Source organism: Halichoeres trimaculatus, unplaced genomic scaffold, assembly GCF_033239565.1.
Source record: "Halichoeres trimaculatus isolate MK-OKI-2021-1 unplaced genomic scaffold, fHalTri1.1 fHalTri1_scaffold_22, whole genome shotgun sequence".
Lineage (NCBI taxonomy): Eukaryota > Metazoa > Chordata > Actinopteri > Labriformes > Labridae > Halichoeres > Halichoeres trimaculatus.
Genome location: NW_027437200.1, coordinates 7,955,367 through 7,982,525, shown reverse-complemented (window position 1 = coordinate 7,982,525; position 27,159 = coordinate 7,955,367). Strand labels below are relative to the sequence as shown.

At 41.9% G+C, this 27,159-nt stretch overlaps 1 protein-coding gene across 1 annotated transcript in view; it reads left to right on the top strand.

The window, feature by feature from the left end:
- LOC141811146 (mitogen-activated protein kinase kinase kinase 11) overlaps nt 1-27,159 on the top strand; it is a 78,199-nt gene that overhangs the window by 36,422 nt on the left and 14,618 nt on the right. The window contains exons 3-9 of the mRNA XM_074699086.1: nt 4,687-4,835; nt 5,723-5,898; nt 6,445-6,691; nt 11,053-11,169; nt 20,633-20,804; nt 20,892-21,004; nt 21,180-21,800. Of these exons, the coding sequence (XP_074555187.1) occupies nt 4,687-4,835; nt 5,723-5,898; nt 6,445-6,691; nt 11,053-11,169; nt 20,633-20,804; nt 20,892-21,004; nt 21,180-21,800 (1,595 nt within the window). The remainder of the gene's footprint in view (nt 1-4,686; nt 4,836-5,722; nt 5,899-6,444; nt 6,692-11,052; nt 11,170-20,632; nt 20,805-20,891; nt 21,005-21,179; nt 21,801-27,159) is intronic.

The following is a 27,159-nucleotide window of genomic DNA, read 5'->3' as shown; positions in this document are numbered from 1 at the left end:
CATGTACCCTAATAATCCACTATTAAAGGTCCCATATTCTGCTCCTTTTCTGCAGTTTAATATGGATCATTGATGTCTTCATGAAATGGTAGTAACATGTTTTGGTCCAAAAAGCCAATAAATCAAGCACAGCAGCATTGTTTCCAGGCTCTCATAGCCCCTCTGTTTAGAACGCTCTGATTTAGTGGGCGTACTTGCTCCGGTGGACCAATCAGGTCAGACTTGCTCCTGATTGGTCAAAAGGGACTTGCTGACGTTGGCAAACCCCAGAAATTCCAAACAGCTCGTTTTAGGTCAGGATTTTACATTCACAAGCACTACTGAGTACAGGTTTTGTCATTAAATATCACATTTTGTGGGCTGGGAGGAAAGACAAAGACACACAAATTTCACTAAAAGACTTAATAAAGTGATTTTTGCATAATGTGGGACATTAAACAGATTGTTTTTAATCAGTTATGTCATGTTTAGTCATGAAAAACCTGAAAGAGTTTCCCATTTCAAACATTAAAGCTAAGTGAAACATAGCTAGTTTCAACATGCCAACCCCTCAGTAAGGAAAGTCACTAAATGACGCTGCTGTCTAGTTTACATATTAATCAAGTTGCATGTAATTTTCATGGACTCTGTAGGAGAGAGAAATGAGTTGGTGGAAACAGAAAGCAGGAAAAACACAACATCATAAATATGTTTACGACTACAAATGAACTTTCTTCTGTCCATTCTTGTTTTTTTACATCTAAATATCAACCCTCCTCCTTTATCTGGGCTGGGGACCTGCAGAAGTGACCATAATGAGACACACACTTGGTGATTGATTTGAATGCATTTGTCTGCTCTGAAGCAGCAGGAGGAGACTGCTGTGAGTGAGAAGATCAAAACATGTTTTGACCTCAGATTCTCCAAACTCCCGAAAAGTTGCAAAAATTGTTGTCTTTAAAAAAAAACTCACCAGAGGGATCTGAAAAGTCTTTAGATGTGGCCACAAAGTCTCTAAGTTGTCAACACTAATTCGTCACACATAGTAGTAGTCGTGAAATGAGAAAAAAGACGAAATGTACGAAGCACACCCACCCTGGACCAAGTGAGGAAAACTGAAAAATTTGGATGTTTTTCATAAATGGTTCTATCCCTAATCAGTGTCCATTTATGGAACATACACAGAAAGTCTCTTTGAGGATGCTACACTGGCTGGCAAAGTTTGTCAGTGAAAAGCAAAATCTTTCCATTTTCTTGAAGAAAAGGATTTCTTGGACGGGCCAAACCAGCGCTCCAACTGGTGCTGGTTCACATAGCAGGATTGGCTCAACTTTGCGTCAGCTTCTATGAAAAATCCCATGGACATGCCTTTCCTTCATTTTCTGACAAGTTGTAAGAGTACACCACTCTCAAATGAAATATTAACGGCTAAACTTTGTGATAGCAGCCTTTAAAGAATGTGCTGACAGTATCCGTGTGTATCCAGTGTCTGTAGCCATTCACTGGATCTCCTCTGCAGGATCTTGTGCTCGCTGCAGGGCACTGTGCACAGACAACATGATAGACTGAGAGGTGAAAGTGCAGGGAAGATGATGGTGAAAGACGGAGGAGAAGTGACGGGGGGCAGAGTGATGGATTACAGCGAGGCTGTCGGAGCCATGTGATGGCGTCTCTTCAAAGAGCAGCTCTGTGCTTTGTTGTGGGACATGTGTACAGCACACTGTCCCATTGTCTCCAGTATAGACGCAGAAGAAGGCCACACACCAGAGCTAACCACAGCCCTCTATCTGGGAAAAGCTTAGCGTGTGTGTGCGCACATTTCTGTGTGTGGTTGGCCACGTCTTCACAGGAGAAGAGGAGTCCCTTGATTCTTGTTTGTGGTTTTATAATAATGACTGTAACAACTGTGTGATCTGCAGAGAGGGGATTCATGTGGGCCTGAACAAGCAGTTTAAGATCTGGTTTAAGGAAAGTAGCAGAATATTTTCACTCAGGGTAAAGAAAGTTTATTTAATAATGTTTGATGATTTTACTGCAGTTTGTCTTAAATACCACACTTTAATTTAAGTCCTGGATTTACATTTCATCTCCTCCCAAACAAAGTAACCTTGACTGAATGTGTCCTGGAAAACGTCAGAAAGGATTCTGTTTAGGAGGGAGCTCCTTAAGAAATCTTCTGGTTTTCTAAGGACCGCTCTTTCCTCAGAGTGTACAGTATGATGCTTCCCTAATGAGCTCTGTGTCAGCTCACTATCTCACACACACACACATCCTCCCAGTTTCAAACTTCTGCGTGTATCCACAACAATCCCACGCAGGCTCATTTTCACAGCAATCTCTGCACAATCTGGAAAACAGCAAAATGAGCAAGCAGCAGCAGGCGGGCGAGCAGCTGCGCTCTGAAAATGAAGGGTAATCTTTGTTCTACTATTCTTTCTCATCTGTCCACGGCCGCTCGTCTCCAAAGCCGCCACTCGGAGACGACAACTTGCCTGAGGGCAAGTCGACGAGCAGCGTTTCTGCACAGTCACAGTGTGTGGAAGTTGTAATTAAAGAACTAAATAAAAAAAGGCTGCGGCCTGCGCTCTCCACTTAGCAAGCCTCCACTGAGCGCTCAGTCAGGTCCTGGCGAGGGTTAATTGACAGTGTGGGAGATCCAAGTCCTGCGCCACGCTTCATCTTCTAGGGACACAGGGCTGCTCCCATTGTGTGGGCTGAAAGTCCTGTGTGTGTCTGTGTAAGTTTGTGTATTTTGCACAGATTTTGCATGCATGAATTCATGTTGCTTTGTAAGCACGTTTCATCAAACAAAAATATTCCACTGAACAATGTGTCTCAGTGCTGTACTGTATGTGTTATTACAGAGAACGTTTGGTTCAATCTGCTGTACAAAGCAATCTGGAGAAAAACTTATTTACCTGAGGAGTTCCCAGAGGATGTTACTTTAAAGTCAAGTTCAGATCACTCTAAAATGACCAAAATATCAATCATGCAACTCTGCAGCGACTGTGGCTGAGTGTACCCTGATATTTTGCATTTGATATAGTTATAGGGTTCAAGGGAAGTGAGGTATTTAAACTGTAACCCCCTTTTACTTCTAATACATGGTTCTCTTTAATCAGAAAGTCCACTAACCTTTAGTTCCTGGTATGAATCCAGAGGAACTACATGGTTCCTGTGGCTCATTGTTTGTTGTTGTTTCCACCACAGGACAAAGAGCTGGGTGGGTTATGCAAATTCGTTACATTACAGCATTTGTTATGATGCCAGCTGTAAGTTTCATTTCGAGCAGCTACAGGGCGTCGTCAGACACGTGACCTGAGCTGTGTCTCTGATTGGAAAATCAAACGGTCCTAATAACTTCTAAACTACAGAGATAGAAAAAAATTCCCTCAGCATAAAGTATGTGCCGATAGTGAAATCAGCGTGTTAGACCCAACACGTTTTTTGAACCAGGCTGTAAATATTTTTTTAATGCTGTAAAAGTCTGTTTTTAACTTTGGCTTCCGGTCTTTCTGCAGCGGATTCCTGATGAACAGCAACTTTTAGCACTTTCACATAGGTTTCATTTTTACTAACCGGATGTTGCTCCTTGGTAAAAACACACATCACAGGTAGATCCTTCACAGTGTCATGTCAAAGAGAGGTGTCATCATGTTTAGACAGGGGTACCCCAGTAGTCAGTGTTTGGTCCCCTGCTTTTCTTACTCTTTTTACCTCACTTAGTACAGTGATCTGTTCTCATGGCTTTCCCTGCTAATGCTATGCTGACGACACTCAGCTTTTCCTGTCCCCTCCACCTGACAACACAACTCTCTCAGCTCAGATATCAGAGTGTCTGGCTGATATCTCCACATGGATGGAGGAACGCCACCTTCAGCTAAATCTGTCCAAAACTATGCTCATTGTCCTTCCAGCATGTCCCTCGGTTCAACCGCAGATCAGGGTCCTTGATTGCTTGGTCTCATCGATGTGCACTCTATAACATCAGGAGGATCAGACCTTACCTGACACAACAGGCCGCACTACTTCTTAGCACTGACAGAATTTTAATGTTTTTTGTTGAATTATTAGTTGTGGTTACATTATTTAAAAAACAAAACACACAGACACAAAAAAAAAAAAAAAAAAAAGTCACTTCTTCTGGCACTAGATGGCAGCACCTGCAGCCATTCAAACTTAAAACACTTTTTTGCACCCACTAATGTTTTACACTCCAGTCTAAATTCTTGGTTATGTGTTGCTTTGGGCAAAAGCGTCTGCTAAATGAAATTGTAGATTTGTAGGTTGTCACAGGGCTTACATAGAGAGACAGTAAACCTTCTATACACACACTCATGAGCAATCTGGAGTCATCAACTTCCTGTGTGTCTTTGGACAGTGGGGGAACCTGGAGAACTGAAAAAGGAGCCTTTGTATGCACTGGGAGAAATGCTAAACAGACAGGAACCTTCTTACTTTAAGGTGTCACTGCGCTTTAACTCTGAAACAAGTGAGGAAGACAAAGAGTCCAGGTGTAAGAGTAGTAGAGTTTAATTTCAAAAGCATCTTGGGAACTTGCTTAAAATGTAGTAAATATCACTTCTTCTCAGAGAGAGCTTTCTACCATGCAGCAGCCACAGAAAGCATGAAGGATGTATGTAGTTTGAATTTTAGCTCCTCTGTTTAACTTTGGTCCGCTTGTGTTGTCTTCTTCTCTCCCTCAAGCTACGGCGTTCTCCTGTGGGAGCTGCTAACAGGAGAGGCGCCCTACAAAGGGATTGATGGACTCGCCGTCGCCTACGGAGTCGCTGTCAACAAGCTCACCCTGCCCATCCCCTCCACGTGCCCTCAACCCTTCGCTCAGCTCATGGCAGGTAGGACGAGTGTGGGAACATAACGCAGTCGCTGCAGTGTTCATGCCGGGTTTCTCTGTTCAGTCGTGTGAGAGCGCTCTGGCGTGACATCAAATCTGTGTCAACAACACACTCTCTTTCCATTTCCCCAAAGCGGGGTGGAAATTGAGAAAACAAATTCCTGTATGTCGTTAATAACGTGGCTGTGGAGAGGAAGTGTTTTTGTTCTGGAGCTGCTTTGAGCAATATGTTTGTGTCTGACTGAAGACGTGTCACCTGGGTTCATGCCAGCCTGTTATCTGCTTGGCTCCTGACAAACATTAGCCAAAGCAGTCAACAGTTTACATTCTCTCAGCTTAACCTCTCAGTCGGTGTCATCCCGCCTCTTACAGTCCTGTTTCAAAAAAATCAGTGCTGATAGCCACCTCTGAGGATTAATTAATTATCGGATTGTTTTTTGATCTCCTTGTAGGGCCCAAAGCGTCGCAGCGAATTATGCAAAAACCCCCACAGCAAGTTAATTAAGCATTACTCTTTGAATAAGTGATCAGCTTGACTCTAGATTGTGCTCACACAAGTGCCTGAAGTGTGTGTAAATAGAAATTAGAGGGAGTATGAATAGTTGTCTGATGTGGAGAGTGTGGAGAGAGTGCAGAAACAGTGCTCTTTTTTCAGGTGTTATAATTGTACATCTAATTAACTCTATTTAAGAGGAATAAAATCAGCTTCTTTTCAGAGACAAAAATGATCTGATGTTCAGATTTTTTACCCTTTTCAGGTCTGTTGATGCTAAAAAGAAATAAAACCAGGCAAAGATGCTGAAAAGATGGTTTAATTCAAAGTAAGTGTTTCAGAGTGTGTGAGCAGGATTAACTCTTTATTTACGACTGTGTGTGTGTGTCTGACAGAGTGCTGGGACCAGGACCCCCACCGCAGACCTAATTTCAGCTCCATCTTGTCCCAGCTGATGTCTCTGGAGCAGCAGGTGAAGGAGGAGATGCCACAGGACTCCTTCCACTCCCTGCAGGAGGACTGGAAGCTGGAGATTCAGGACATGTTCAATGAACTGCGAGCGAAAGAGAAGGTGAGACGCAGCAGAGTCGCCTCTGTTTACCAATACGTCTATCAATATGTGGTACTGTTCATTGTTAGAGTCCTGGAGTTTTGTGTATTCAAGAAAATACCAAAATTTCAAGAGGAGGCACTGTGCTTCTCTTCAGCTTTATTCCATCCCTCTGGTGCCGCCGTGGTAGCTTCACATGATACATGGTAGAAATATCGCTATTTTTCTTTCACTGGTGTGTTTAAAAAAACCTTTGTTTGAGCTTCTGCCTGAAACACTTCATCTTAGCTGCTATCTCTTTAAGGCTCCCTGCCTCACAAACCCCCTCTTTTTGATTGGTCAGCCCTCTGGAGGCCTGAAGGGGGTGGAGCTATGGGCTGAGCTTGTTAATTGAATGTCCACCTCTCCAATGTGTCATAAACCAATTAGGAAATCCTAAGCAGATGACCTCATTATTCCAACAAGTCTTGTGAAGATCTTGTGCGAAGAGATTTCTGTTGGCACCATCAGGCCTGGAGGAAAACATCATTCTCCTCTCACAGCCTCTCCTCCTTTGTCCTCCTCCAGGAGCTGAGGTGTCGTGAGGAGGAGCTGAAGCGAGCGGCTCTGGAGCAGAAGTCTCACGAAGAGTTCCTGCGGCAGCGTGAGCAGCAGCTGGCTCAGTGGGAGCAGGACGTGTTTGAGCGCGAGCTCAGCCTCCTCATCCAGCACCTGAACCAGAACCAGGAGAAGCCCAACGTGAAGAAGAGGAAGGGGACGTTCAAAAAGCACAAGCTAAAGAGCAAGAACGGAGAGAAGATCAGCATGCCTCAAGGTGCGTGCTTTCTTTTCAGTGTTTCATTATTCCATATGATTTTTACACAAACTGATCCTGAGCTGGACTCTGTCAGGAAGAGAGTGTAGCAGCCATTTTTCTCTGATGTGAAACCTGATTGGATGATTGGTGGTGATGTTGTTAGTGCAGGGACTTAGACAAACTTGTATAATAAACTCTCTTTATTCTTGCTTTTATGTTACATCGTATTCTTATTGTCTTCTGACTGCTTTTACCTTTTACCCAATTGCTACTTCTTTATTATGTTAATTATTTTTGGATATTTTATTTACTTCAGTTTTATTCTCTTCTACATTAAATGACTGTTTTGTTATTTTCTTTCATTTTTTCAAATGTTTTTTAATTATTTAACAAACTTAACATTAGTGGCTTTCACTGCTATTATCATAACTTTTATCTCCTTTTATTTATCTACTTAATTATTCATGTTGTTTTTATCCTTCTTACTGTTTGCATCTCCTTCTTTTACATCCTTATTCTTACCTCTGGTGCTCTAGGTCTTAGTCTCTGTGGTTGGTTTCCTGTGCTGCCTGGGTTCTCCTATCCTGCAGTTGTTTTTAAGTATTCACCGTATATTTTGAGGATGAACCCCTGATTTAGGTTTTATCATTTCTAGAAATACAGACTGACATTGATTTTTCAGGGCCGATACCGATTATAAGTAGGCAAGGAGGCTGATAACTGATATTTGGAGCCGATATTCATTTGCAGTCAAAGTGAAAATATTGGTGTCAAAATTTTGAGCAATACAAACTGTAACACTTAACTGCATTTAATGCCTTCAAGCATATGTTTATTTTACAGCTCCCAGGCTTAGCAGCATGTTTTATAAAGTTAGATGAAAGCTTAAAAAAAATAAATGGCTTAAGTTTTCTACAGTTTCCAAAATTTCTGTGTAACTGCAATAAAACTGGATAGAATTGAGTTTGTGCTGCCTTTTACGGGCATGCAATGCAGTTGAATTAATTTTCTGTTTGGTTTTACATGGCTGATTTTAAATGAGCATCTAGGGCTTCCATAGGGTTGACAGAGAAACTCTGTTCAGAGACGCATCAGAGCCAAAACAACACAGTTTTGAATGGGTTTCATATTCATAATCGGTCGGATTAAAAAAAAGGCTGATACCAATATGCCCCAAAATGTCAAATATTGGCCCCAATAATCGGCCCGGCCGATAATCCGTCTATCCTTAATCATTTCAGTTTCAGAACAGGTACTGTGTAAATCATTAAGAACAGGAGATAGGCAAGGAAAACTGGATCCAAAGTCATTGTGCCCTCTTTAATGTCTTTGATAAAGCTGCTGCAGTTTTGACCAGTTTCAGAGTTTTTATACTGTGAAAATGGCTTACACACAAAAACAGCAGTCAAGAAAACACAAGAGAGCAGCGAGAAGGAAGTGAGTAAAAGAGTTTTGTGGTGCAGCTGTTGTAATTTTGTAGCCTGGCTGTGTTTAAGGTTCCTGTCAGGGCCGGACTCGGAGAGGGAGGCTGCTGTTAGGTGCTTTCTCATCCCAGGACACAATAAATATTGTTGAAAAATGTTTAAAGGGATAATGTTGAACAGTTTCATCCTGAAAACAGATGGTTTGTACCGTACTGACTGTGTGAAAGGTGAAACACAGGTCCTGTTTTTTCCACTCAGCTGTTGTGTCTCCTCCACTGTCACACAGTCACACAGTCACACAGCCTGCTGCAGCTCACAGCCAGAGTGTTTCACAGCGCTGTGACTGTATTGTAGACAGAGCAGGCATGCGTAAATGCAGTTTGTGTGTGTCTATGTGAGTGTGTTGTGTTTTTTTGTGTGTGTGTGTGTGTGTGTGTGTTGTGGTTAGGCCTTTCCCAGCAGCAGCAGGGCGGTGATGTGGTGGTGGAAGGGGGGTTGATGAGAGGGGAGAGTGAGCCAACCACGCCTTGACGCTTCCTGTCCATGGACACACTGCTGGCTGGCCTCTTACTTTCTCGCTCTCACTCTTTCTTTTTAGGCATCCCTCCTTCTTCCTTATGTTTTTATTTTCTCACACCACTATCTGCCTGTCTCCCTTTTCTTCTTCTCTTCCTTCTACAAATATTATCTTAATTTCTACATCCTGAGTTCATCTTTCACTCTGTATTCTCTGGAGCTGCATATATTATACCCTTAACTCTGATTATTCTAGAGAAAAAGGGTGATAAAAACTTGCTTGATCATAGTTGACTGCCAGCTAAAATACACTGGATGTGTCTGCAGTGCGTCCCCGTTTCGTTACAGCAAACTGATCAAATAGGTTTCATTCAAATCAGTCCGTAAACTCACACAGGATCCGTTCTGTTGCAGTGGCCCCGTTGTGTTACAGGTAATACACAGCCATCCTATGTTTGACAGAAGAGGAGCTGTGACGCTTAAGTTCAGGGTAGGAAAGCTAGAGCGGGACAGGAAGTTGTGACTGGAAACTACCTAAAAACACCAAGTGACTTTCAAAATAAAACAAACTGCGTCAAAATCAATTTGCATTTATCTTTACTATGATGACGAACGGACATAATGAGTGGAGCCAGACCAGGAGTCAACAGGTTTGAGGCTTTATAGCCAGGGACTGGTACCTTTCACATTTGAAAAGATACGGTACCGATGCCCAATACCTGGCAATTGGTACCGGTACTCAATGGTACCACTTTTCGGTACTTTTTTGGGTTTATGTGGTAAAAAACATTAATTTGGTTAACAATAAAATATTATTTTTTTTCAAATTAACATATTTATTCTTCAATATATAACCTTGCAACGCTGTGTTCATTTCCAGCATGGATAATCGCCTACTCTCCCATTCCCTCGCAGTCACAAAGATGCATTTAGGTACCTAAACATGGTACCCTTTGGTTTTACGTGAATCGGTACCCGGTACTTTTGACAGAATTCGCTCGGTACCTAAAAAAAGTACCTAATTTGGTACCCATCCCTATTTATAGCCCAACATGAGGGGGAATGATAAGGGACTTATCAATGGAGTGGAAAGAGCAGGAACTCCTCAGTCTGTGACTTCAGCAGTCATACAGCTTGTCTGACTGATCCAACATGATATCCAACATGTCTTTGTTTCTTACCTGTGTTTTTGCTCATGTATGAGCACCTTCAGCAATCATGCTGAAGCTAAGTCGAACACTGCAAAAGCTGAAATCTGAAGTGTTTATGACTTAGTTTTAATCTGAATTTCATAGTGCAGTGGTCCGTTCAAACTTGAGAGTCTATCACTAAATTGAAGAAGGAGGTTATGTTAGCTCTGTGGGTGTGCGTGTGGATGAGCGCTGGCAGGACATAACCAGGATTTACTAACGTTACACATTACGGACGTAAACTACAGACAAACTGACAGTGTTTACTTGTTGTCACGTTTCAGCACTACTTAACTAAAAACAATCATATTAGCTTATTGCATTGTAATTTCATTAAAGACACACACTTTGTTTGACTCACACCTTGTTAAAAGACAGTGTGGGGACTCCGGGCCACAAGGTCCATCTAAAACAGATCCCCTTCGCAACATCTTCAAAAAAAACCACACACCTTTTCAAGAGTCACATCCTCACGGAAGTGGGTTCAAGTGCTTATGAAAAAGAGTTTTTACCCCATTCAAATTAGCTTTTCAACGTGTAAGTACACCCTGAAAAGTCTCAGAACCATGTGATACAACACAGCCTCAAACACTGAGATTGTGCAAAACTTGCAGAGCAATAAAGATAAGACACTGTTTTCTTTGGGAGAAGAAAGAGATTCCCTGCTGTTATAAAGTGGCAGTAAACTCATTGTGCAACATGATGGTACATTGTGAATAGCAGATCAGGTGACCAAACTGTTCACCATGCAATGAGCAGGGATCAGCTTTGATATGTTACACCTCTAGTTGAGTGTGTTATTTATTACATTGTATTAAAAAATGGCCAATCAAGTAATTTTATAGTTAAGATCTGTGAACTTGAGTAACTTTAGTCCATCTAAAATACGAGGGGATATTTCAACACCTACTTCTTTTTTTTGTACTTGTGGAAGAATGTAGCTCCCAATAGCATTGAGAAACTTAGCTTGTAAAAAAACAACTAAACCCAAATAACACCAAGTTTCAACCAGAAAATCACTCATTTTGTTTCAAGGGAACATTGTAAAGTAGATGCATAACACATTGATTTTCTACAACTATAAAAACCAACACCAGGAGTAAGAGAGGCTCTAAAGAAAGAACTGAACTTTCTTCTGTGAACGAGTGGGAGGCCCATTTGAGGAAAGTTTAAAACGTGTGTGTTTTGGTTGGTGTCTATCATCCAGCTGGTGTAACATCTGTTGTGTTTGTTTGTGTTTGTGTTGCAGATTTCATCCATAAGATCACGGTGCAGGCGTCCCCAGGCCTGGAGAAGAGGCGTAACTCTCCTGATCTGGGTTCAGGCTCCTCACCCTCTTTCGGCCCACGTTTCCGTGCAATTCAACGTGAGTGCAGTGATTTTTCCCTCGGGTGAACATACACAAACACTCAGGTACTGAGGTAAACAGGTGCATATATTTGCTTTGAGCAGCTTTAGAAACCAGAAACAGTTGGCTCTTTTTCTGCATGCACTCAAAGACTGTGTTGCAACATTACTTTTTTCATTTTCCAAAATTCTCCTCTTTCATGTGCTCCCAACCACCCACACGTCTTTTTTGTCTTCCACTGTTTCCCCATGGGCCCCCTCTCTTGCTTTCTCTCTCCGTGCCCCCCTTGCTGCCTTTCTGCTTTCTCTCTCACACACACCCTTTTCCCTTTACTCAGTCTGCTCCAGTCCAAATATTATCTGACTTCCTCTCAGCGGCTCAGCACTTCTCAGCAGCGTTTTTCCACTGCAGCTCTGCTTCCTCCCTGCCTGCAGTTTCCACGTTGCTGCAGTGGGGGGCACTATTGAGCTAGGGTTTCCAGGCTGTGATAGTCCCCAGTTTTATATGCATGTAGTGGCTACAGTGCGGTTAGCTGAATTAAAAATAAGCAAGGAGGAATTCATTGCTTGGGGAGGAAGGTTTGAGAAGGCTTGCAGTGAGCAGAGATTTACAGTACTCCCCTGCTTGTCAGGCTTTCAGACGAACGCCCCCTGATTGTTTCTCTTTGCAGGGAAATTGCAGCCTGTAGGTCACGGGGCGTCTTAATAAAACCCAGGAGGAAATTTGTGGTGCAGCAACAGGCCATGAAAGGGATTTCTTAAAACAATTACCAGCGGGTGTTGACATGAAAGCGCAAATTGCGGTGAAACATTTATCTGCGAAAGTGGTTAGTAAATCTGAAACATCTGCCAGTTTCATTTACTCATCAAACACAGGGCTGCTTTTCCTTTACTTCCTAATGACTTTCCTTAATGGCAATCACTAAGCCATGAGGGTGTCTGCCATTAAACTCTGTTTAGCAGATATTTATGTTCGCCCTCTCAGTAGTGAGCGGTGATTTATTGCTGCAGCCTCGTAAACTTATTTGTCTGCGAGACAACTGCCAAAGTGATGAGGATTATTTCACAGAGGGAGGGCTACAGGATGGTCATGGTGGAAGTTAAGTATCTGAATGTGATACAGTCTAATGAATAAGACAAGAGGAAATAACGGATTAATGTTTTTAAGGATTTTTGACTTCTGGGGTTGTTACTGTAATATGTAGAGACTGCTACTTAAGGCTGGTACACATTACAGGATTCTCCAAAACTTCACACATTTAGAGACCACCAGAGTTAGATATATAACTACAAGTAACGAACGTTACAGTAGTTACATTACTTTTGATAGGAACAAGTAGTGTAACTGCACTACTCCTCCTAGATTGGTAGTTAAACTAGAGTTACAAATGAAACGCTACAATCGTTACTTTTACAATGACTGCAAATAGAGCAACCAAAATATAATTATTAAGCAGAGTTCTTTTTATTACCACCAGTAGATTGAACGGTGGCCATCAAGCAACTACTCGCTATCTCTTCCGGGTCAGGGCTGATGGAACTGTCACAGTAAAATTGGTTGCCTTATATAAATCTGTGCCCCACTGACAACACTGCACTCCCTCCTACTGTAAATGCCCCTTTTAACTGTTTTTGTATTTTGTACGTGCTTTGACAATTTAAACGGACGTTTTCTCATGTCAATAAAGCTCATTAGAATTGAATTGAATGAAATGCACACAGACCGCGCTAGTCAAAACAGTCAACAGCATGGAGGAGGACAGAGTCGAAGCGGCTAACGCTGAGCCCCTGGCTAGAAAGAAAACAAAGTTTGAGGGATGGGGATATGCACATTATTTTGTTTTGGTAGAGCAGAAGGAGAAGAGCGTGACCATAAAATGCAAGCTATGTCCAGGAAATAAGAGGCTGAAAACTGCATGGAACACAACCGCGAATCTCTTGAAGCATCTACAGATGTATCAGGGGGATACAGTAGTGTAAGGAGTAGTGTAACTTCTTTACTATTTCCATGGAGTAATCAAGTAGTGTAAGGCACTACTTTTTTCAATAGTAACGAGTAACAGGTAACTCTTTACTTTTTTGAGTAACGGACCCCAACTCTAGAGACCACACACTTGATGATAACAAAGACAGATTGCACAAGATTTCTCTCTCCTGATACAGTGTGTGGTCTGCACTCTGAGGACACCACACACTAACAGATTCTTCAGCAGAGCTTCAGCTTCTTCACGCTCAATATTCCAAATCTTGCGTAGTAAAACGTGACTTCTGTGTAAACAAACATGACGAACGTACGGGAAAAAGCAATGATGTTTGTTGTCGGGCACTAGAATTTCGAAAAAAAAAAAAAAAAAAACACACACAAAAAAAGGGCTTATGGCAAAGGTTGTGAAGATGGCAGGGATATGGGCTTTATGAATTACAATGCGAGTTGTTGGTGAGTAAAGTCGTTGTAAGTATTACAGATAGATTTTTTTACTTCCTCTTCGGTCAGTCAGCTGAGTCAGCTAGCATCTTGATTGGCTTTGCTCCGGTACACGTGACATCACACGCTGCACCTGCTCGGCTCCTCTCAGAGCGCCCCACACACTACAGGATTTTTAGTCGCAAATATTAAACACGTTCATTATCTACGATCTCTGAATCGAAGGCCTTCCGAGCGGCTCTGACCAGAAGAAATCACTCTTAAACACCCCACACCACAGGAAAATCACATGATGTCATCAGACAATCAGGCCTTTGCTGGCTTTGGTAATGAAGATTGAGAATGTAGATGGGGACGAAGATCAGCCTGATTATGCTGTAGTGTGTAGGAATGGGTACCGTTCACATTTGAAACTAACGAAACCGATTCCCGGTACCTAGCAATCAGTATTGGTACAGTACCAATTTTCTGTACTTTTGTGTGTTTATGTGGTAAAAAATATTCTAATATATATTCTGTAAAATGTATTCTGTATTTTGCATAAAGCAATAAAGGTTTATTTGAGGCAATAACAGCCTTTGAGTAGGAAATAAACACTGTAGCAGAATAACTTATGATTCACTCACCCTTCCAACAGCCAAATGCATCTGGAGGGACATTTTTATCTCTATTGTGTTAAATGCATCACAGTTTTGTTTATGTCTTGCTTTAGGCTTCAAGTGAGTATGAGTAAACTTCCCTGGGATGATACGAGATATCTTTTGATATCAGTTTGACTTATTTTTAGGAATGGGTGCGTACTGGTATCAGCCTGGAAAAAAACCCTTCTTATTCTAATTGTTTTAACCAGGAAATGACTTAGTGGCCTTCCATCTTTTTGGCTCATTCCAGTTAATACAATCACTCCTCTGCACTTGTATGTGTCTGGTTCTGTTTCCTCTGTATTACATGATGTGCCTTGCTTACTCAGTTCAAAGTGGAAGCTTCGTTTTCCTATCAATCAAAGCAATCAATCAATCAATCAATCAAACTTTATTTAAAAAGCACTTTTCATGCACAGTGGTTGCAACACAAAGTGTTTGATAAATCAAATCAAAACAAAACAAAGCGAACAATAACAAAAAAAAACAAAAAAACACACACATTAGTGTACAACCCTCCACCTCTAACCCACCAACCCACACCCCACAAGATGAGCACAGTTGATTAAAATCCTGCAGATGACCTGAGGAACTGTGGAAACACTATCTGGAGACCTTCATGAGGAAACACTGAAGTTAAAGTAAAATGTTAAACCCACAGTAAGAAAGTAAAACAACCAAGCTAAAAGAAACAAATAAAACAATAAAATATTAAAAGATTAAAGCAGTAAAAAAGAAATGATGCAGAACTAAAACTTTAAGATACAAAATTAAAAAGCTGAAAGTAACAGTGCAGTAAATAAGAAGATAAATAATAAGCTTAAGACACATAAAAAAGACAAATATATATTGAACTAAAAGTTAGGATTATACACTTTTAAAAAAACAAAGATCTGAACATGATTAGATGAATACATAAATAAGTAAAAGTAAAAGTAAAACTCAGTTAAAGGTCAGACTACAAAAGGTAAGTTTTAAGTTTGCTTTTAAAAATATAAAAAAAACATCTTTAGGATAAACTCATCAGCTCACCATCTTTATGCTAGATTTGAGCTCTACAGGGATAACAGGGTTCAGGTGCTGATAGAGATGCTAAACCAGATCAAAACAAGAACAAAGAGCATGAAGCTGCCAAAATTTGAGCACTTTTAACTTTCATTAGAGTTATTTTCTTTGCGAGCTGGATCTTGAGAAAGTAGAACAGGGGACGGGAACAAATGATGCACAATTCTTGGTGCTGTGTCTTTAAATGGTCAAATGCAAAGGCACTATGCTACACAAGGCTTTGGTACGAGTATCAATTCAAAACACAATAAAGTTGAGAATTCCTGTAAAATGATCTAGTTGATAGTGTTTCCTGCGGATAATAGAAGCGTTCTATGACACAGTATTTGGAGTATATGTCATTTGCTTCTTTTTCTTGTTGAGTATAAATTTAGTTAAAGACAGAGCCCGCTGTGCAGTTACTTTGAGGAACATGAGCAGCAGCTGGTTTGACACTTCTTCAGAGGAGGACAGAGTTTGTTTTTTCCTCAGTGAATGAAAACGAAGAATGAATTCATTTTCAGTTTGACTTTCCTAACTTTGATGACATCAGAGGAAAATAGTTTAATGTCTTTTCTTGGTACTGATTTCTCCTGGTTGGATGGTCATGAAAAACCTGAGTTTTGCTTTGGAAGAAGGGTCTTTTTTCAGTGGATAAATTTTATCTGCAAAGCCTTGAAGAAGAGGCCGATTTCACAAGGACAAGTATCTGTAATGAATAGTTGGAGCATTGATGCAGCTGTATCTCTGATGTCTCACAAACTTGTGAGGGTTGTGCGCTTTGTGTGGATGAAGCACTGCATACATAAGTGGACATTATTTCTGCTTTCATTGACAGTAATATTCTATATGAAGTGAAGAGTAATACCCCATGCACTGTGGTTTAAGCATGTGCTGGCTCCTTAAGGTCATTATTAGATTTACTTTTCTCTCTGCATCAAACATCACTAAAGTGCTTCTCTTCTTGTCCTGGATGTTAAACTATCTGTGGTACTGAAAGTTTGGAAATCTGGATACATGTACTTAAGGTGGGCTGCTGGGTTAGCGGTCTCTTTGATCCAGACTGAAAATCTCACCAATTTTTCACTGAGTTGGGATGAAACTTACACAGATACCCATGATTCTAAAAGGAGGAATATTATAAACTTTGGGTGATCCTCTGAACTTTTTGTAGTGTGACAATCAGTTTAAAGTCCCCAGTGATCCAGCAAAATACTTCAGCTCTTACTTTGAGGGATTGGAGGAAAATTTGGTGCAGATATTTTTATCCCTTCTCAGGATGAGTTGAAGTAATTCGGTGCCATGTTTTCAGTCTGGGGTTATCTTCATACGACTCTTATTCAATCTTTTAAGATAGTATTTCCCCATCAGACATTGCCACAAATATCAAATAGCTAACAAGGAATTCTAATCAGGGAAGTCAGTTGATCAAATACAGATCACAGGACTCCTCGTTATTTCTTTTTCATCAACCAATCAAATTTTGTTTCAACTAAGATGAAAAACTTTCTTGGATTTCAGTTTTTGCGGTGTGTGACCAGCATACCCCTTAGTGTTGTTTTGCTGATGACTATAAACCATAATCTGGGTATCGACCAATCAGAATCAAGTTTCTAATACAGCTGGGTGATGAATTTGGTGGACGTCACTTTGGTTAAATTGAAGGCCCAGGTTTGAAATAGTGTCGCCAACATGCCGAGTACAGCTGTGACTTATTGAAAAGAACGTGTTTTTTTATAGAGGACTATTTCCTGGTATTGTTGAAATTACAGCGCTGACACAATCACCTGACATCAGTACTTGCTCTGACTCAGGAGCCTTTAGTGACAAACCAACAAAATATGCCTGTCCAGAAACAACTCTGACACTTTTCTAAACCTGAGGTGAAACATGACAAACTGAATCACTGGATACACATTAAGATTTAAAGAGTCCGCCTTGCTTTTTCCATGAACATGTCAGGTGTTGTTTTGAAGGCCGTGCTGTCTCTATATCTGGGAGTGTGCTAACAGGCCCACATGAGCTTTCACACAACGTTCACACATACTGTGTTAGCGGATAAAGGAGCTGTAAAGGATGTGTTATGGGAAATGGGATAAATTGTGCCAAAACAGGGTAAAATCTCAGCTTTCAATAACACTCATTACCATCTTCCTCTTCAGGTGTCTCTGGCTGCTTTGTCTTCACTCTGCACTCTGAAAACTTTCTGAGGAGTCTCAGACTTTACTCTGTCAGCACGATGAGGCTCCTTTATGATCTATGTTGGGTTTTTAAACTCAGGCAGTTTTTATTACTCTACATTAGGCTATTTGAGTGATTATATCAGGGTTGTTGTCCCAGACACACTTTAATATTTCACTGTCTTTATGTGGTTTCTTTTGTTTGGGAAAACAGCAGCTTGTGGTTTTTATGCATGCAAACATAGAAGTGAAATGAAATAAATCTTGAATGATAATGGCAAAGCTGCCTTCAGGAACTTATATCTGTATTTTTGTGGACCTCTTCTGAAGTCTGTCTCAATCTGTTTTAATGAAACGTTTCACTCACCATGGGTCTTTGAGGGAGATTGAGGAGAGAAGAATGAGTGTTTAAAAGTCACACTCTTTGCTGATGTCTTTGTTTTTGTGCACAGGTGCATTGTTATGAACTTAAGTGTGTGTTTCATTACCAGCTAGAAATACTCCCGAAAGCTTTAACTGTGGTTTGGATTTAATCCAGATGACTGATTAAACTCTAACTGCTTATTCACTCAGTATTTTCAAACAGATTAGAGATGTTGGACAGAATTAATTGACATACCAGACAGATTTCTCAGCATTGATCTGATATAAACTGATGTACAGATTACTAAAAATAACTCTTTCTCGAGTTGGTGACCTTTACAGCATTAATCAAGTCAGAGCGTTAAGAAAAAACCTCCTTCAATGGACAGAAACCTCGAGCAGACAACTGAACTTGAATCTCAACTTTCAAAACATCCAGTGCTTCAGCTGAGGCCACCAGACTGAAGTGTCTGTGTGACTATTTACAGCGGGGACGTGCATAGACTTGAGGGGCAGGTTCTCAAAGTTAAAAGGGGGGCACATGGAGCACAAAGTCAAAATGCCATACAGAAAGTAAATACCTTACAATGTAATCAGCTGAATTGTAGCAACCCATATTTATAAAGAATGTAACAGAATCACAACGTAGTGTTTGTTTCACCTGATGGCTGAGGACACTGAGCAGCTTCTGTTGAGGGGTTGGTGAGGAGGGGGCTGGTGCTGGGTTTGTTGAAAGTGGGCTGTATTCATCTGAGTGTAGAGACTAAAAAGAGCATGGGAGAAATAGAAGCTGATTAAATAAGTGTTATGTGATCATCACAAGATGCAAAGATAAACAGCATTGAAAATGTCTCCCTGTGACTGACCTGTCAAACTGTTGATAGGGACCCTGCTTTCCATTTTAATCAAATTGGAGAACAAAAATGAAGCAGTTATGACAGCTCCTTATTTTAATTTCACAGCTTTATTTTTAAATTTCACACCAAAATAACACACTAAGTAACTGTTTTGAACATAAAGAGAAACATTAATATTTGGAGAAAGAGAATAGAGGATGGGTGTGTTTGTCTGTGTCTGTGATTGTCAGTGTCTTTCTGTGTGTCTCTGTTTTTTACACATCACAGTGACATTTTACCATGCTGCAGTTATAACAGCAACTTTCTGTTGCCCATGCTCTGAAAAATGTCAATGAGTTCACTGAGGTTGACTGGAGTTTCCTTCTCATTTGCTCATAAAAGAAGCTCAGATAACCTCTCCTCAGAGCGAAGTTTTGTTTTCGCTTCAGTTTGGAGAATAAACGTTCAACAGTTGCTGAGACAGAGGATGCTCTTTGCTCACTTTAACTTCAGTTTTCGTGCAAGATTAAACTGTGCACAAGCTAAATGCTACTGCTGCGAAACCTACTCACCAGTCCAGTTGATTCTCCAGACCGTTGGCAGTCAGCATCGGCATTTACAGGCAGGGTGGGGCTTAGCTCAGGGCAGGTCGTGGATCATGTGACCTAACAAGCTAAATCTAAATTATTTTAATTTCATTTAATATTAGATTATTTCAGGGCAACACAGACAGATTTTCTCACACACAGAAACAACAACAAAAAAAACATCAATTTGACAAAAGGGCACTTTGGGCATCCAGGGGTAAAGGGGTAGGTGCTCAAGCACCCTCCGCCCCTACGTCTGCACGTGCCTGATTTACAGTGAAACTGAGACTCATCAGAACAGACCAAAGGGTGCTCCTCTTGAGGATGGTACAAAGATGTGGTGCCTTTTTTGTCATTGGCATACCCTTGGAGGGTTGATTTTACAACACCTAAGCTGTGAACTCTCTGACACTTTTAAAGTTACTTTTTGGACTGAGAAGGAAAAAAGAACGTCTTAGCTGGAAGCTGTTCATGTGGTCAGACAAAAGGTAATGGGTTAATTTTATTTTCAGTAAAATAGGGTTTTAGCTCCTGTTACCAGGGACTGACCCAGACCTAAACCCACCTTCTTCATAGACCCTGGAGTGGAGTCAGGGTTTTTCTGGTGCTGCTGGAAATCCAACCAGTACAGAATCCCTTTCGTCTTTCTCTTGAAAACCTTATGCTCCTGGCAGTCTAGCAGCATAAACACAAACATTTTCCCCACTGCTCTTTGCTTCAAGTGTGGGCACCAACTGGCTAATGGTAAACAATCTGTCCATCAGGAAGCTTCAGAAGCTCAGAGTTCAGGCAGAGCGGCCGTGGAACATCAGAGAGGAGAAATATACTGAAGATAAAATATGATCCAGCTTTGCAACAACTGCAGATAAAGTAATAAAGTTTTTGTGGCGTAATCAGTGAGGTCAGACTTACAGAAACACTCTGAGGAAGTTCATAAACTTTAAAGCAGACCCCAAAGCAGTGTGGGGTCATGTCAGGGAGCCTGAGCTGTGATGGTAGCCTCTAAAGGAATTATCTCAAAGGTTTCCATTCATGCAGCTGTTTTTACAAAGTCTGTTATGTCAAAGACTTTTGGCCAGCAGTTTGGGGGATCAGCTTTATCGGAGTATGAATCATATATATGTATATGGAGTATCATAAAACTCAAGCATGCACCACAGCGGGGCTTTGAACTCATGCAAAAATAAAGAGCAGGAAAAGAGCAAAGCAGTTTGATGAGTTCTGCTGCAGCCGGAGTCAGTTTAAGGTCGTTGTGTTGGAGATGATTGCAGAGCGCCGTCGATTTATTGGTGAAACCTGCCTTTTAAAAATGCTCACCTCATTAGAGAGCAGCTCAGCGCTGTGCATACTGATGACTGAAGCTGATATTAAATTCATTCTGTTTTTTGTCTCTCTTGTCTCTGCAGTCAGTCCCAGTGACAACAGCAGGACGTTTGGTCTGAGCTCAGTGCGGCCCCTGGAGGCTCCTTCTCTGAAACAAGCCAATGGAGACATGAGGTTGGGCCCCCACTGGAGGCCTCAGAGCCCAAAAAGTCCCAAAAGCCCAAAAGTCTTGCGTCTAAGTCCCCAGGAGAGCAGGTACAGCAGGACTCTGCTTCATCTTTTACATTTCAGATTGAACTGCTCTTAATTGAGTCTGCTCGTACTAATGTCTGTGTTTTTCAGTCTGTCGATGAGGGCGAAGCTCCTGGGGTCAGACAGCAACGAGAACGGGGAATCCAAGGATGACTTTGAGGAGTACCGACCCTCCACACCACCCCCTGCTGCTGCACAGAACGGTATCTGCCGCCCTTCATCAGCAGCCTAACCGCCAGCTGCATATCTTCCATTAGCTGCTGTGACGTTTCACCCTGACAAGAGTGTGAATTATAAATAAAAGCCGGATGAATATTTCATGCCTCGTCTTTCTCTGTCTTTTTAAAACTTGAAAAAAACATTTTCCTCTCTTTGCAGGCTCCTCAGTGAAGGACAGCCTGCAGCTTCCTCTACCTCAGCGGGACTCCAGCAGCGAGGAGGGGGGGTCCTCTCCTGCTAGCTCTCCCCGGCCTGAGAGGGGCTCCCTTGGTGGGCTAGTCAAGAGCACTCATCGGGCCTTGCTGGATGGTGGCTCTCTCCTGGCTTCTGTAGGACTGGGGCGCTGCCTTGATATTCTCCCACGGGTGCCCCCTAGAACTAATCCCTCTTCCTTGGGGGACCGTACCCCCTCTGAACCTGAGATCTCCCTTCCTCGGCCTCTCATTGCAGACCCCCCAGTAGTGGATGATCTCATCACTTTCTCCACCTCAGAGCAGCTCCCCAGACCGCTCTTGGATTTAGCCCTGCAGTACCAAGAACTGAAACCGCTGCCCCTGACCCCGCCTCCGCCCAACCCCCGGGAGAGGAGCGGCCACCGGACTCCGCAGATGCCACAAAGCCCTCAAACCCCCAGGACTCCCCTGCAGCATGGTGGAGCAAGCCCTGGAGAGTGGACCCCGAGTTCCCACTCGTCAAACGGGGAGTTTGGTTGTGAGGCCTGGGAGCACAGAGCTGAGCGGAGGAGGAGGTCCATTCAGGGTCTGCACGCCTCACAGCTAGGTCAGTGTGACTCCATTTCTCCAAATGTTAAAGGGTCCAAATGCCAGTTTTAAAGGTGAATGTCAGTTAATGTGATGCCAGGAGAGTGTACACACTTTAAACAAACTCTGGGTCAGTAACTCTGATAGGAAGTGTGTCTCTGCAGGGCTTTGTGGGTCAAGTAAATGTTTTTCATGGGAAGTGAAGGAAGTCAAAAGAACGCATCAGGCAATAGGGGGGCACCAAAAGCTCCTAATCCTCACCAAGCCTTATATTCAAATTCTCAACTTTGCAGTTACTCCAAACAGCTTAAGAGATACAGATGAATGTAATTTCTTTACAACACTTATTAAGGCTTGATGTTCCCATGGAGCATTACTGAAATGAGTAACACATGGGTGATGTCAAAGGCTATAATGCTGACTGTCTGCTGGGGTCACAGCTGATAACTCAGTCACTCCTCCTAACCTCTCAGCCTGTCTGGTGTACTAATTTTTTTCATTGGTAACAAATAATTCTGTTTATAGGGGTATTGGTGCTAGACCCATGAAGCCAATATAGCTGCGTTTCCACCAAGCAGTCCACGTTGGTTCAGTACGGTTTGGCAAGGTTTGGTACAGTTAAGCCTGATCTCGTTTGCATTTCCACAGCAAACCGTGCCCTCTCGTGGAAGGCGGTGAAAGCTGAAAGCCGCAGCTGTTAAACAATAGCGTGACGCCGTAACGGCTCGACACAGTTTACCCCGCTGTTAAATCCAACGAAGAAGAAAAACGCAATGCAGTAAACAAAGAGCACAGATTGAAGACATGCAGCATTTCATCCTCTCTGTGATTGGCATGTAGCTCTTTGATACAAAGTGTAATCAAGCTTTGTTTCAGAGAAGTCTGTGAGCCGCCAGGAGAAATGCAGCCGCCATCGGGGTAAGTAACGATTCTTTAGACCAATCAACGGTCTGCAGTGTTGTAGCTCCACCTTCTAAGAGCGGATTGGTTCAGTCTGGCACCCATATGGAAGGGTCCCAAAAAAGTAGGACCGCTCATCTCGGTTTTTGGGGATCTGTCCCGGGATAAGTCAGTGGAAACGCCACAAAATGCGCGCCGTACTGAGATGAACCGAACCGGTCGGCTTGGTGGAAACGCGGCTTATGAGAGTCCAAAAAAAAGAAGCAATGTGAAATAACTGACCTGGGAGCAGAATCAAACATGCCTACAGTCTTGCTTTCTCATTCATTCATTTTCTAACGCTTCTACTGTTCAAGGTTACGGGCAGCTGGAGCCTATCCCAGCTGCTTTGATGAGAGGTGTGGTACACCCTGGACTGGTTGCCAGTCAAACACTGTGCTGACCGAGGGGCCGTTTACACGACAACGGTTTTAGGATGAAACGCAAAGTATTGTTGCGTTTTTGCCTCATGTGTACATGGAAACAGCGTTGTAGCTGACCTAAAACTCGAACTTATGAAAACGGTCTCCAGAGTGCAATTTTTCTGGAACACTGCAGCCACTTTTGCCGTGTAAACAGTAAACCAGCATTTTCACGCTACACTTCACTACAACAGTCCCACTGTTACGATTGTCGGGGACTACAGTGTTGTGCTTGTGCTGCTCAATCTACTGTATGTGCTGACTGTCTTCAGCAAAATGTGCATCTGTTGCTCCAATTCTGTACTTAGCATTCCCCAGTTCACCAGATGATCGGCCTAACTCTGCTTGAGTGTAGTTCTACCAAAAGCTGCTTCTGGACACGGCGCTTATAGTGCCAACTACAGGCCTGGCTTACTACAGCGTTTTCAGTCCCTCATAGTTTCTGTGTAAGCAGATTTTTTTCACTGCATTTTAGTGTTTTTAGATGAAACATTGTTGTGTGAATGAGGCCAGAGAGTCAGTAACCTTTCATACACACACAGAGAATCATTAATTAACCTGACCAGCAAGGTTTTTGGACTGTGGGAGGAAGCCAGTGTAGACTTGGTTCCTGTACCGATATATTTAATATTTCTTTATTGCAAAAGCTGCTGTAAGGCTGAGAGTTCTGCATAAAGAGCGTGACTCATTGACCAATAGGTCGGCACATTGTAGCAAAGTGCCTGACAGCAAGGCTACAACCTTAACTTCACCACTTTGCTCCTTGAGTCACTGATAAATGTCTGCTTTTGGATTGGCCTATTAGTGCTGTCGTGCAGATTTGAAGGACAGTGGGGTTGGCCAATCTCTGGCACTGTCATTTTAAGAACCACTGAGTTTACATACATATAGCTTTACATTTTCTAACCAGCTGGTATTAGTCAGGAGGAATGTTTTTGTCTTGAAGCTTTATGATAGAACAATGGTTGAGATTATCCCTGCTTTATTAACACAATATGAGCCAGACTAAAAAGAGAGGCTGAAATCTAGAATATTTATGCATCTTTTAATTTCCTAATAGCAACTTTTAATTGTATTTTCAATAATTTGTCCTTCCCAAACCCCCAAACATGATAAAAGAGCATTACTGAATCCCTCTAGTGCCACTTTAAATTACAGCCCCTCTCCAGATTGGATCCATGATTCTGTTTTTGTTTTATCTGCATGATTCATCCCTATTTCCTCAAGAGCACCAGGCATGTTGTAGAAAGGCCTCATGCTGAATTTGGATCCAACTTTTCCCTTGAATAATGCAGTACCTCAGCATGGCAACGTTCCCTCTCACAGTTCCTGCTCATTTTTTATTATGCCTCTTTTTAGGCAGGATCCCTCCAACACAAGGGAAGCTTCAATGCAGCACAAGCCTTTTTCATTTACATCAAAGCTTGTCTGCAGCTATTTGCATATCTCAGGTAACAGCTGGCCCTTCTGTATTTCTCTGCTAATTCCTGCTAAGCAAAGCTAGCATCCAATCTTCTGTTGTTTTCCCCCTTTCAAGTCACTTTTCAGTCTTCTTTCATTGCATAGTTGATGCAAAACATTCAGGAGCTCAGCTGAGGCCACACAGATGCAAACTACTTTGTTCAGAATGGCTAATAATCCATTTATGGATCCCCCTAAACCGTGGTCTTTTCTTGTCCTCTTCATCAGACGGTTTCAAGTTTGGCTCAAGATGTTGGGGCTGCAGATTAACTTCTTTAACTCCATCGTTCTAATTTAACATGTTCTCTGTTGGCTTGTCTCATACTTGCCTGATAGAGGATTTTGGCAGCTAACAACTCAGATGCCTCCCATGTCATATTTTTTGATCATGAAGTCTAAAATTTCCTCAAGCAGAGATAAGCCAGGACCACAGACAGGCTCTGTAGTACCCGGTCTCCTCTACTACAGAGCCCTGCTGTTGTGATAAATAAAAAATGTGATCCAGCATTGTATGGATGGCAGTGTATGTTGCTCCAAAATGTTGGATATTCTTTGACATTACTGGAGCAAGAGGGTATATTCTCAAAATGTATTACTTCACAGATGCTAGCTTGTGAATTATGCACTGATGATGAGCTGGGTGGGTCAAAACTGAGCATTCAACTTCCATCAGATCTTGACTTTTCACACCACAGGAAAGTTAAGTGAGAGTAGCATGAGAGAGTTGATTTAGTTCTTATATTCAAGATAGATGACCCTAAAAGGCAGTTTGTGACGACCATAGGCTGTATAATAAATTGGTGTGGTCTCTGTAACGTCACCGTTTGTTTCTAAAAATGAGTTATGAAGAAAATCATTGAGGGGGCCATATTGGAAATGAGGCAGGCTTTGAGCCTGCCTGTCAATCAACTGAGCTGATTGAGTGAACTTGGGATCTTTTTTTTTAAAGTATTTTATTTACATATTTTTCAATTTACAAAAATGAATATGCTGGTAGTAGAATACACAAGAACCCATTTTGATCAAATACACAAATGAAAACAAGTAGAAAGATAAAGGACACATAGACATTATGGAAAGAGAGAAAAACAAACAAACAAGACAAAAAAAAACAACAACAATGTGGCTGCTAGTTCATGGTACATAGTAGCAATAGTACAAAAAGTTTTAAAGTTGTTAACACAAGAGCAACAGTTCAATAATGAGGTAAGCGACATAAGGATATGGTAGAAGAGACACAACCTCGGGACTACCAAATGGTCTCATGAAAGCAAGCTGATGTCACAATATTCCAAGAAAGGTCTCCAAACTCTCTCAAATTTAATCTCTGTGTTGGGTTTGTGCAGACGCAATTTCTCCATTTGAATAACGTAAAGCATGTCTTTAAGCCAGTGCAAAAAGCAGGGTGGTGAGGTGGATTTCCAAGTGAGAAGAACAAGTTTTTTAGCAACCACCATTCCTAAAAGCAATGCAATCTGTAAATCATGTGACAGTTTGAAAGCCTCTGCATAGCACCCAAAGATGGCCAGGTTGTGGTTGGGTTGAATCTCGATGGAATATGCTTTGGAGAAGCATTCGAAAATGGAAGTCCAAAAGTTGCACAGTACAAGGCAAAACCAGAAAAGATGTGCCAGAGAACCTTCGGCCAAGCAGCATCTGTCACATGAACTTGGGATCTTAACATATTCTTGACCACCACTTTAGAAAAAAAATCACCTTCATACAGTATGTACTGGAAAACAATTTAGTGACTCAGGCCCGTTTACACAACATTTTATCTGAAAAAAAAACAAACGCTAAAACGCAGTGAAAAAAATCTGCATTCACACGGAAATGCAAAGGGACTGAAATCGCTGTAGTAAGCATGCCAGGCCTGTAGTCGGTGCTATAACTGTCTTGTCCAGAAGCTGCTTTTGGGAGATCTCCACTTAAGTAGAGTTGAGCCGATCATCTGGTGTACGGTGGACTACTAAGTGCAAAAGTGGAGCAACAGATGCACATTTTGTATAAAGACAGTCAGCAGATACAGCAGCACAAGCACAACACTCACGATGATAGTCGCAATGGTACTGTTGTACTGTTGTATGCACTCGTGCGATTAGAGTGTGATGTCAGCATTTCAGAAAAATCCCACTGTTGAGGCTGTTTTCAAAAGTTTGAGTTTTAGGTCGTCTGAAACGCCGTGTCCATGTAAAGGAGGGGCTGAAACGCAACAAAACTTTTGTGTTTCACCCTAAAACCGCTGTCGTGTAAATGGCCCCTCAGACAGGAGGCATTTTTTACTTGGCTGTAAATATTTTGTATGTTGTATGTATGGAAAAATTGTGAGATTTGCAGTATGCCAAAAATCCCTGGATGTCCTACTGATCCAGGAAAAATTCTCAGTATGCAACAGACCAGTCTACCTGGCATACTATTTCCCACAATGCCCGCTGTTTGTATCCGTGGGTAGGTTTTGGTAAGGATGGGTATCAAAAACTGGTTCCTGTTGAGAATCGATAAAAAATGTTTCAATCCATCGATATCGTTAGCCTTTTTGCTTAACGATTCCCTTAT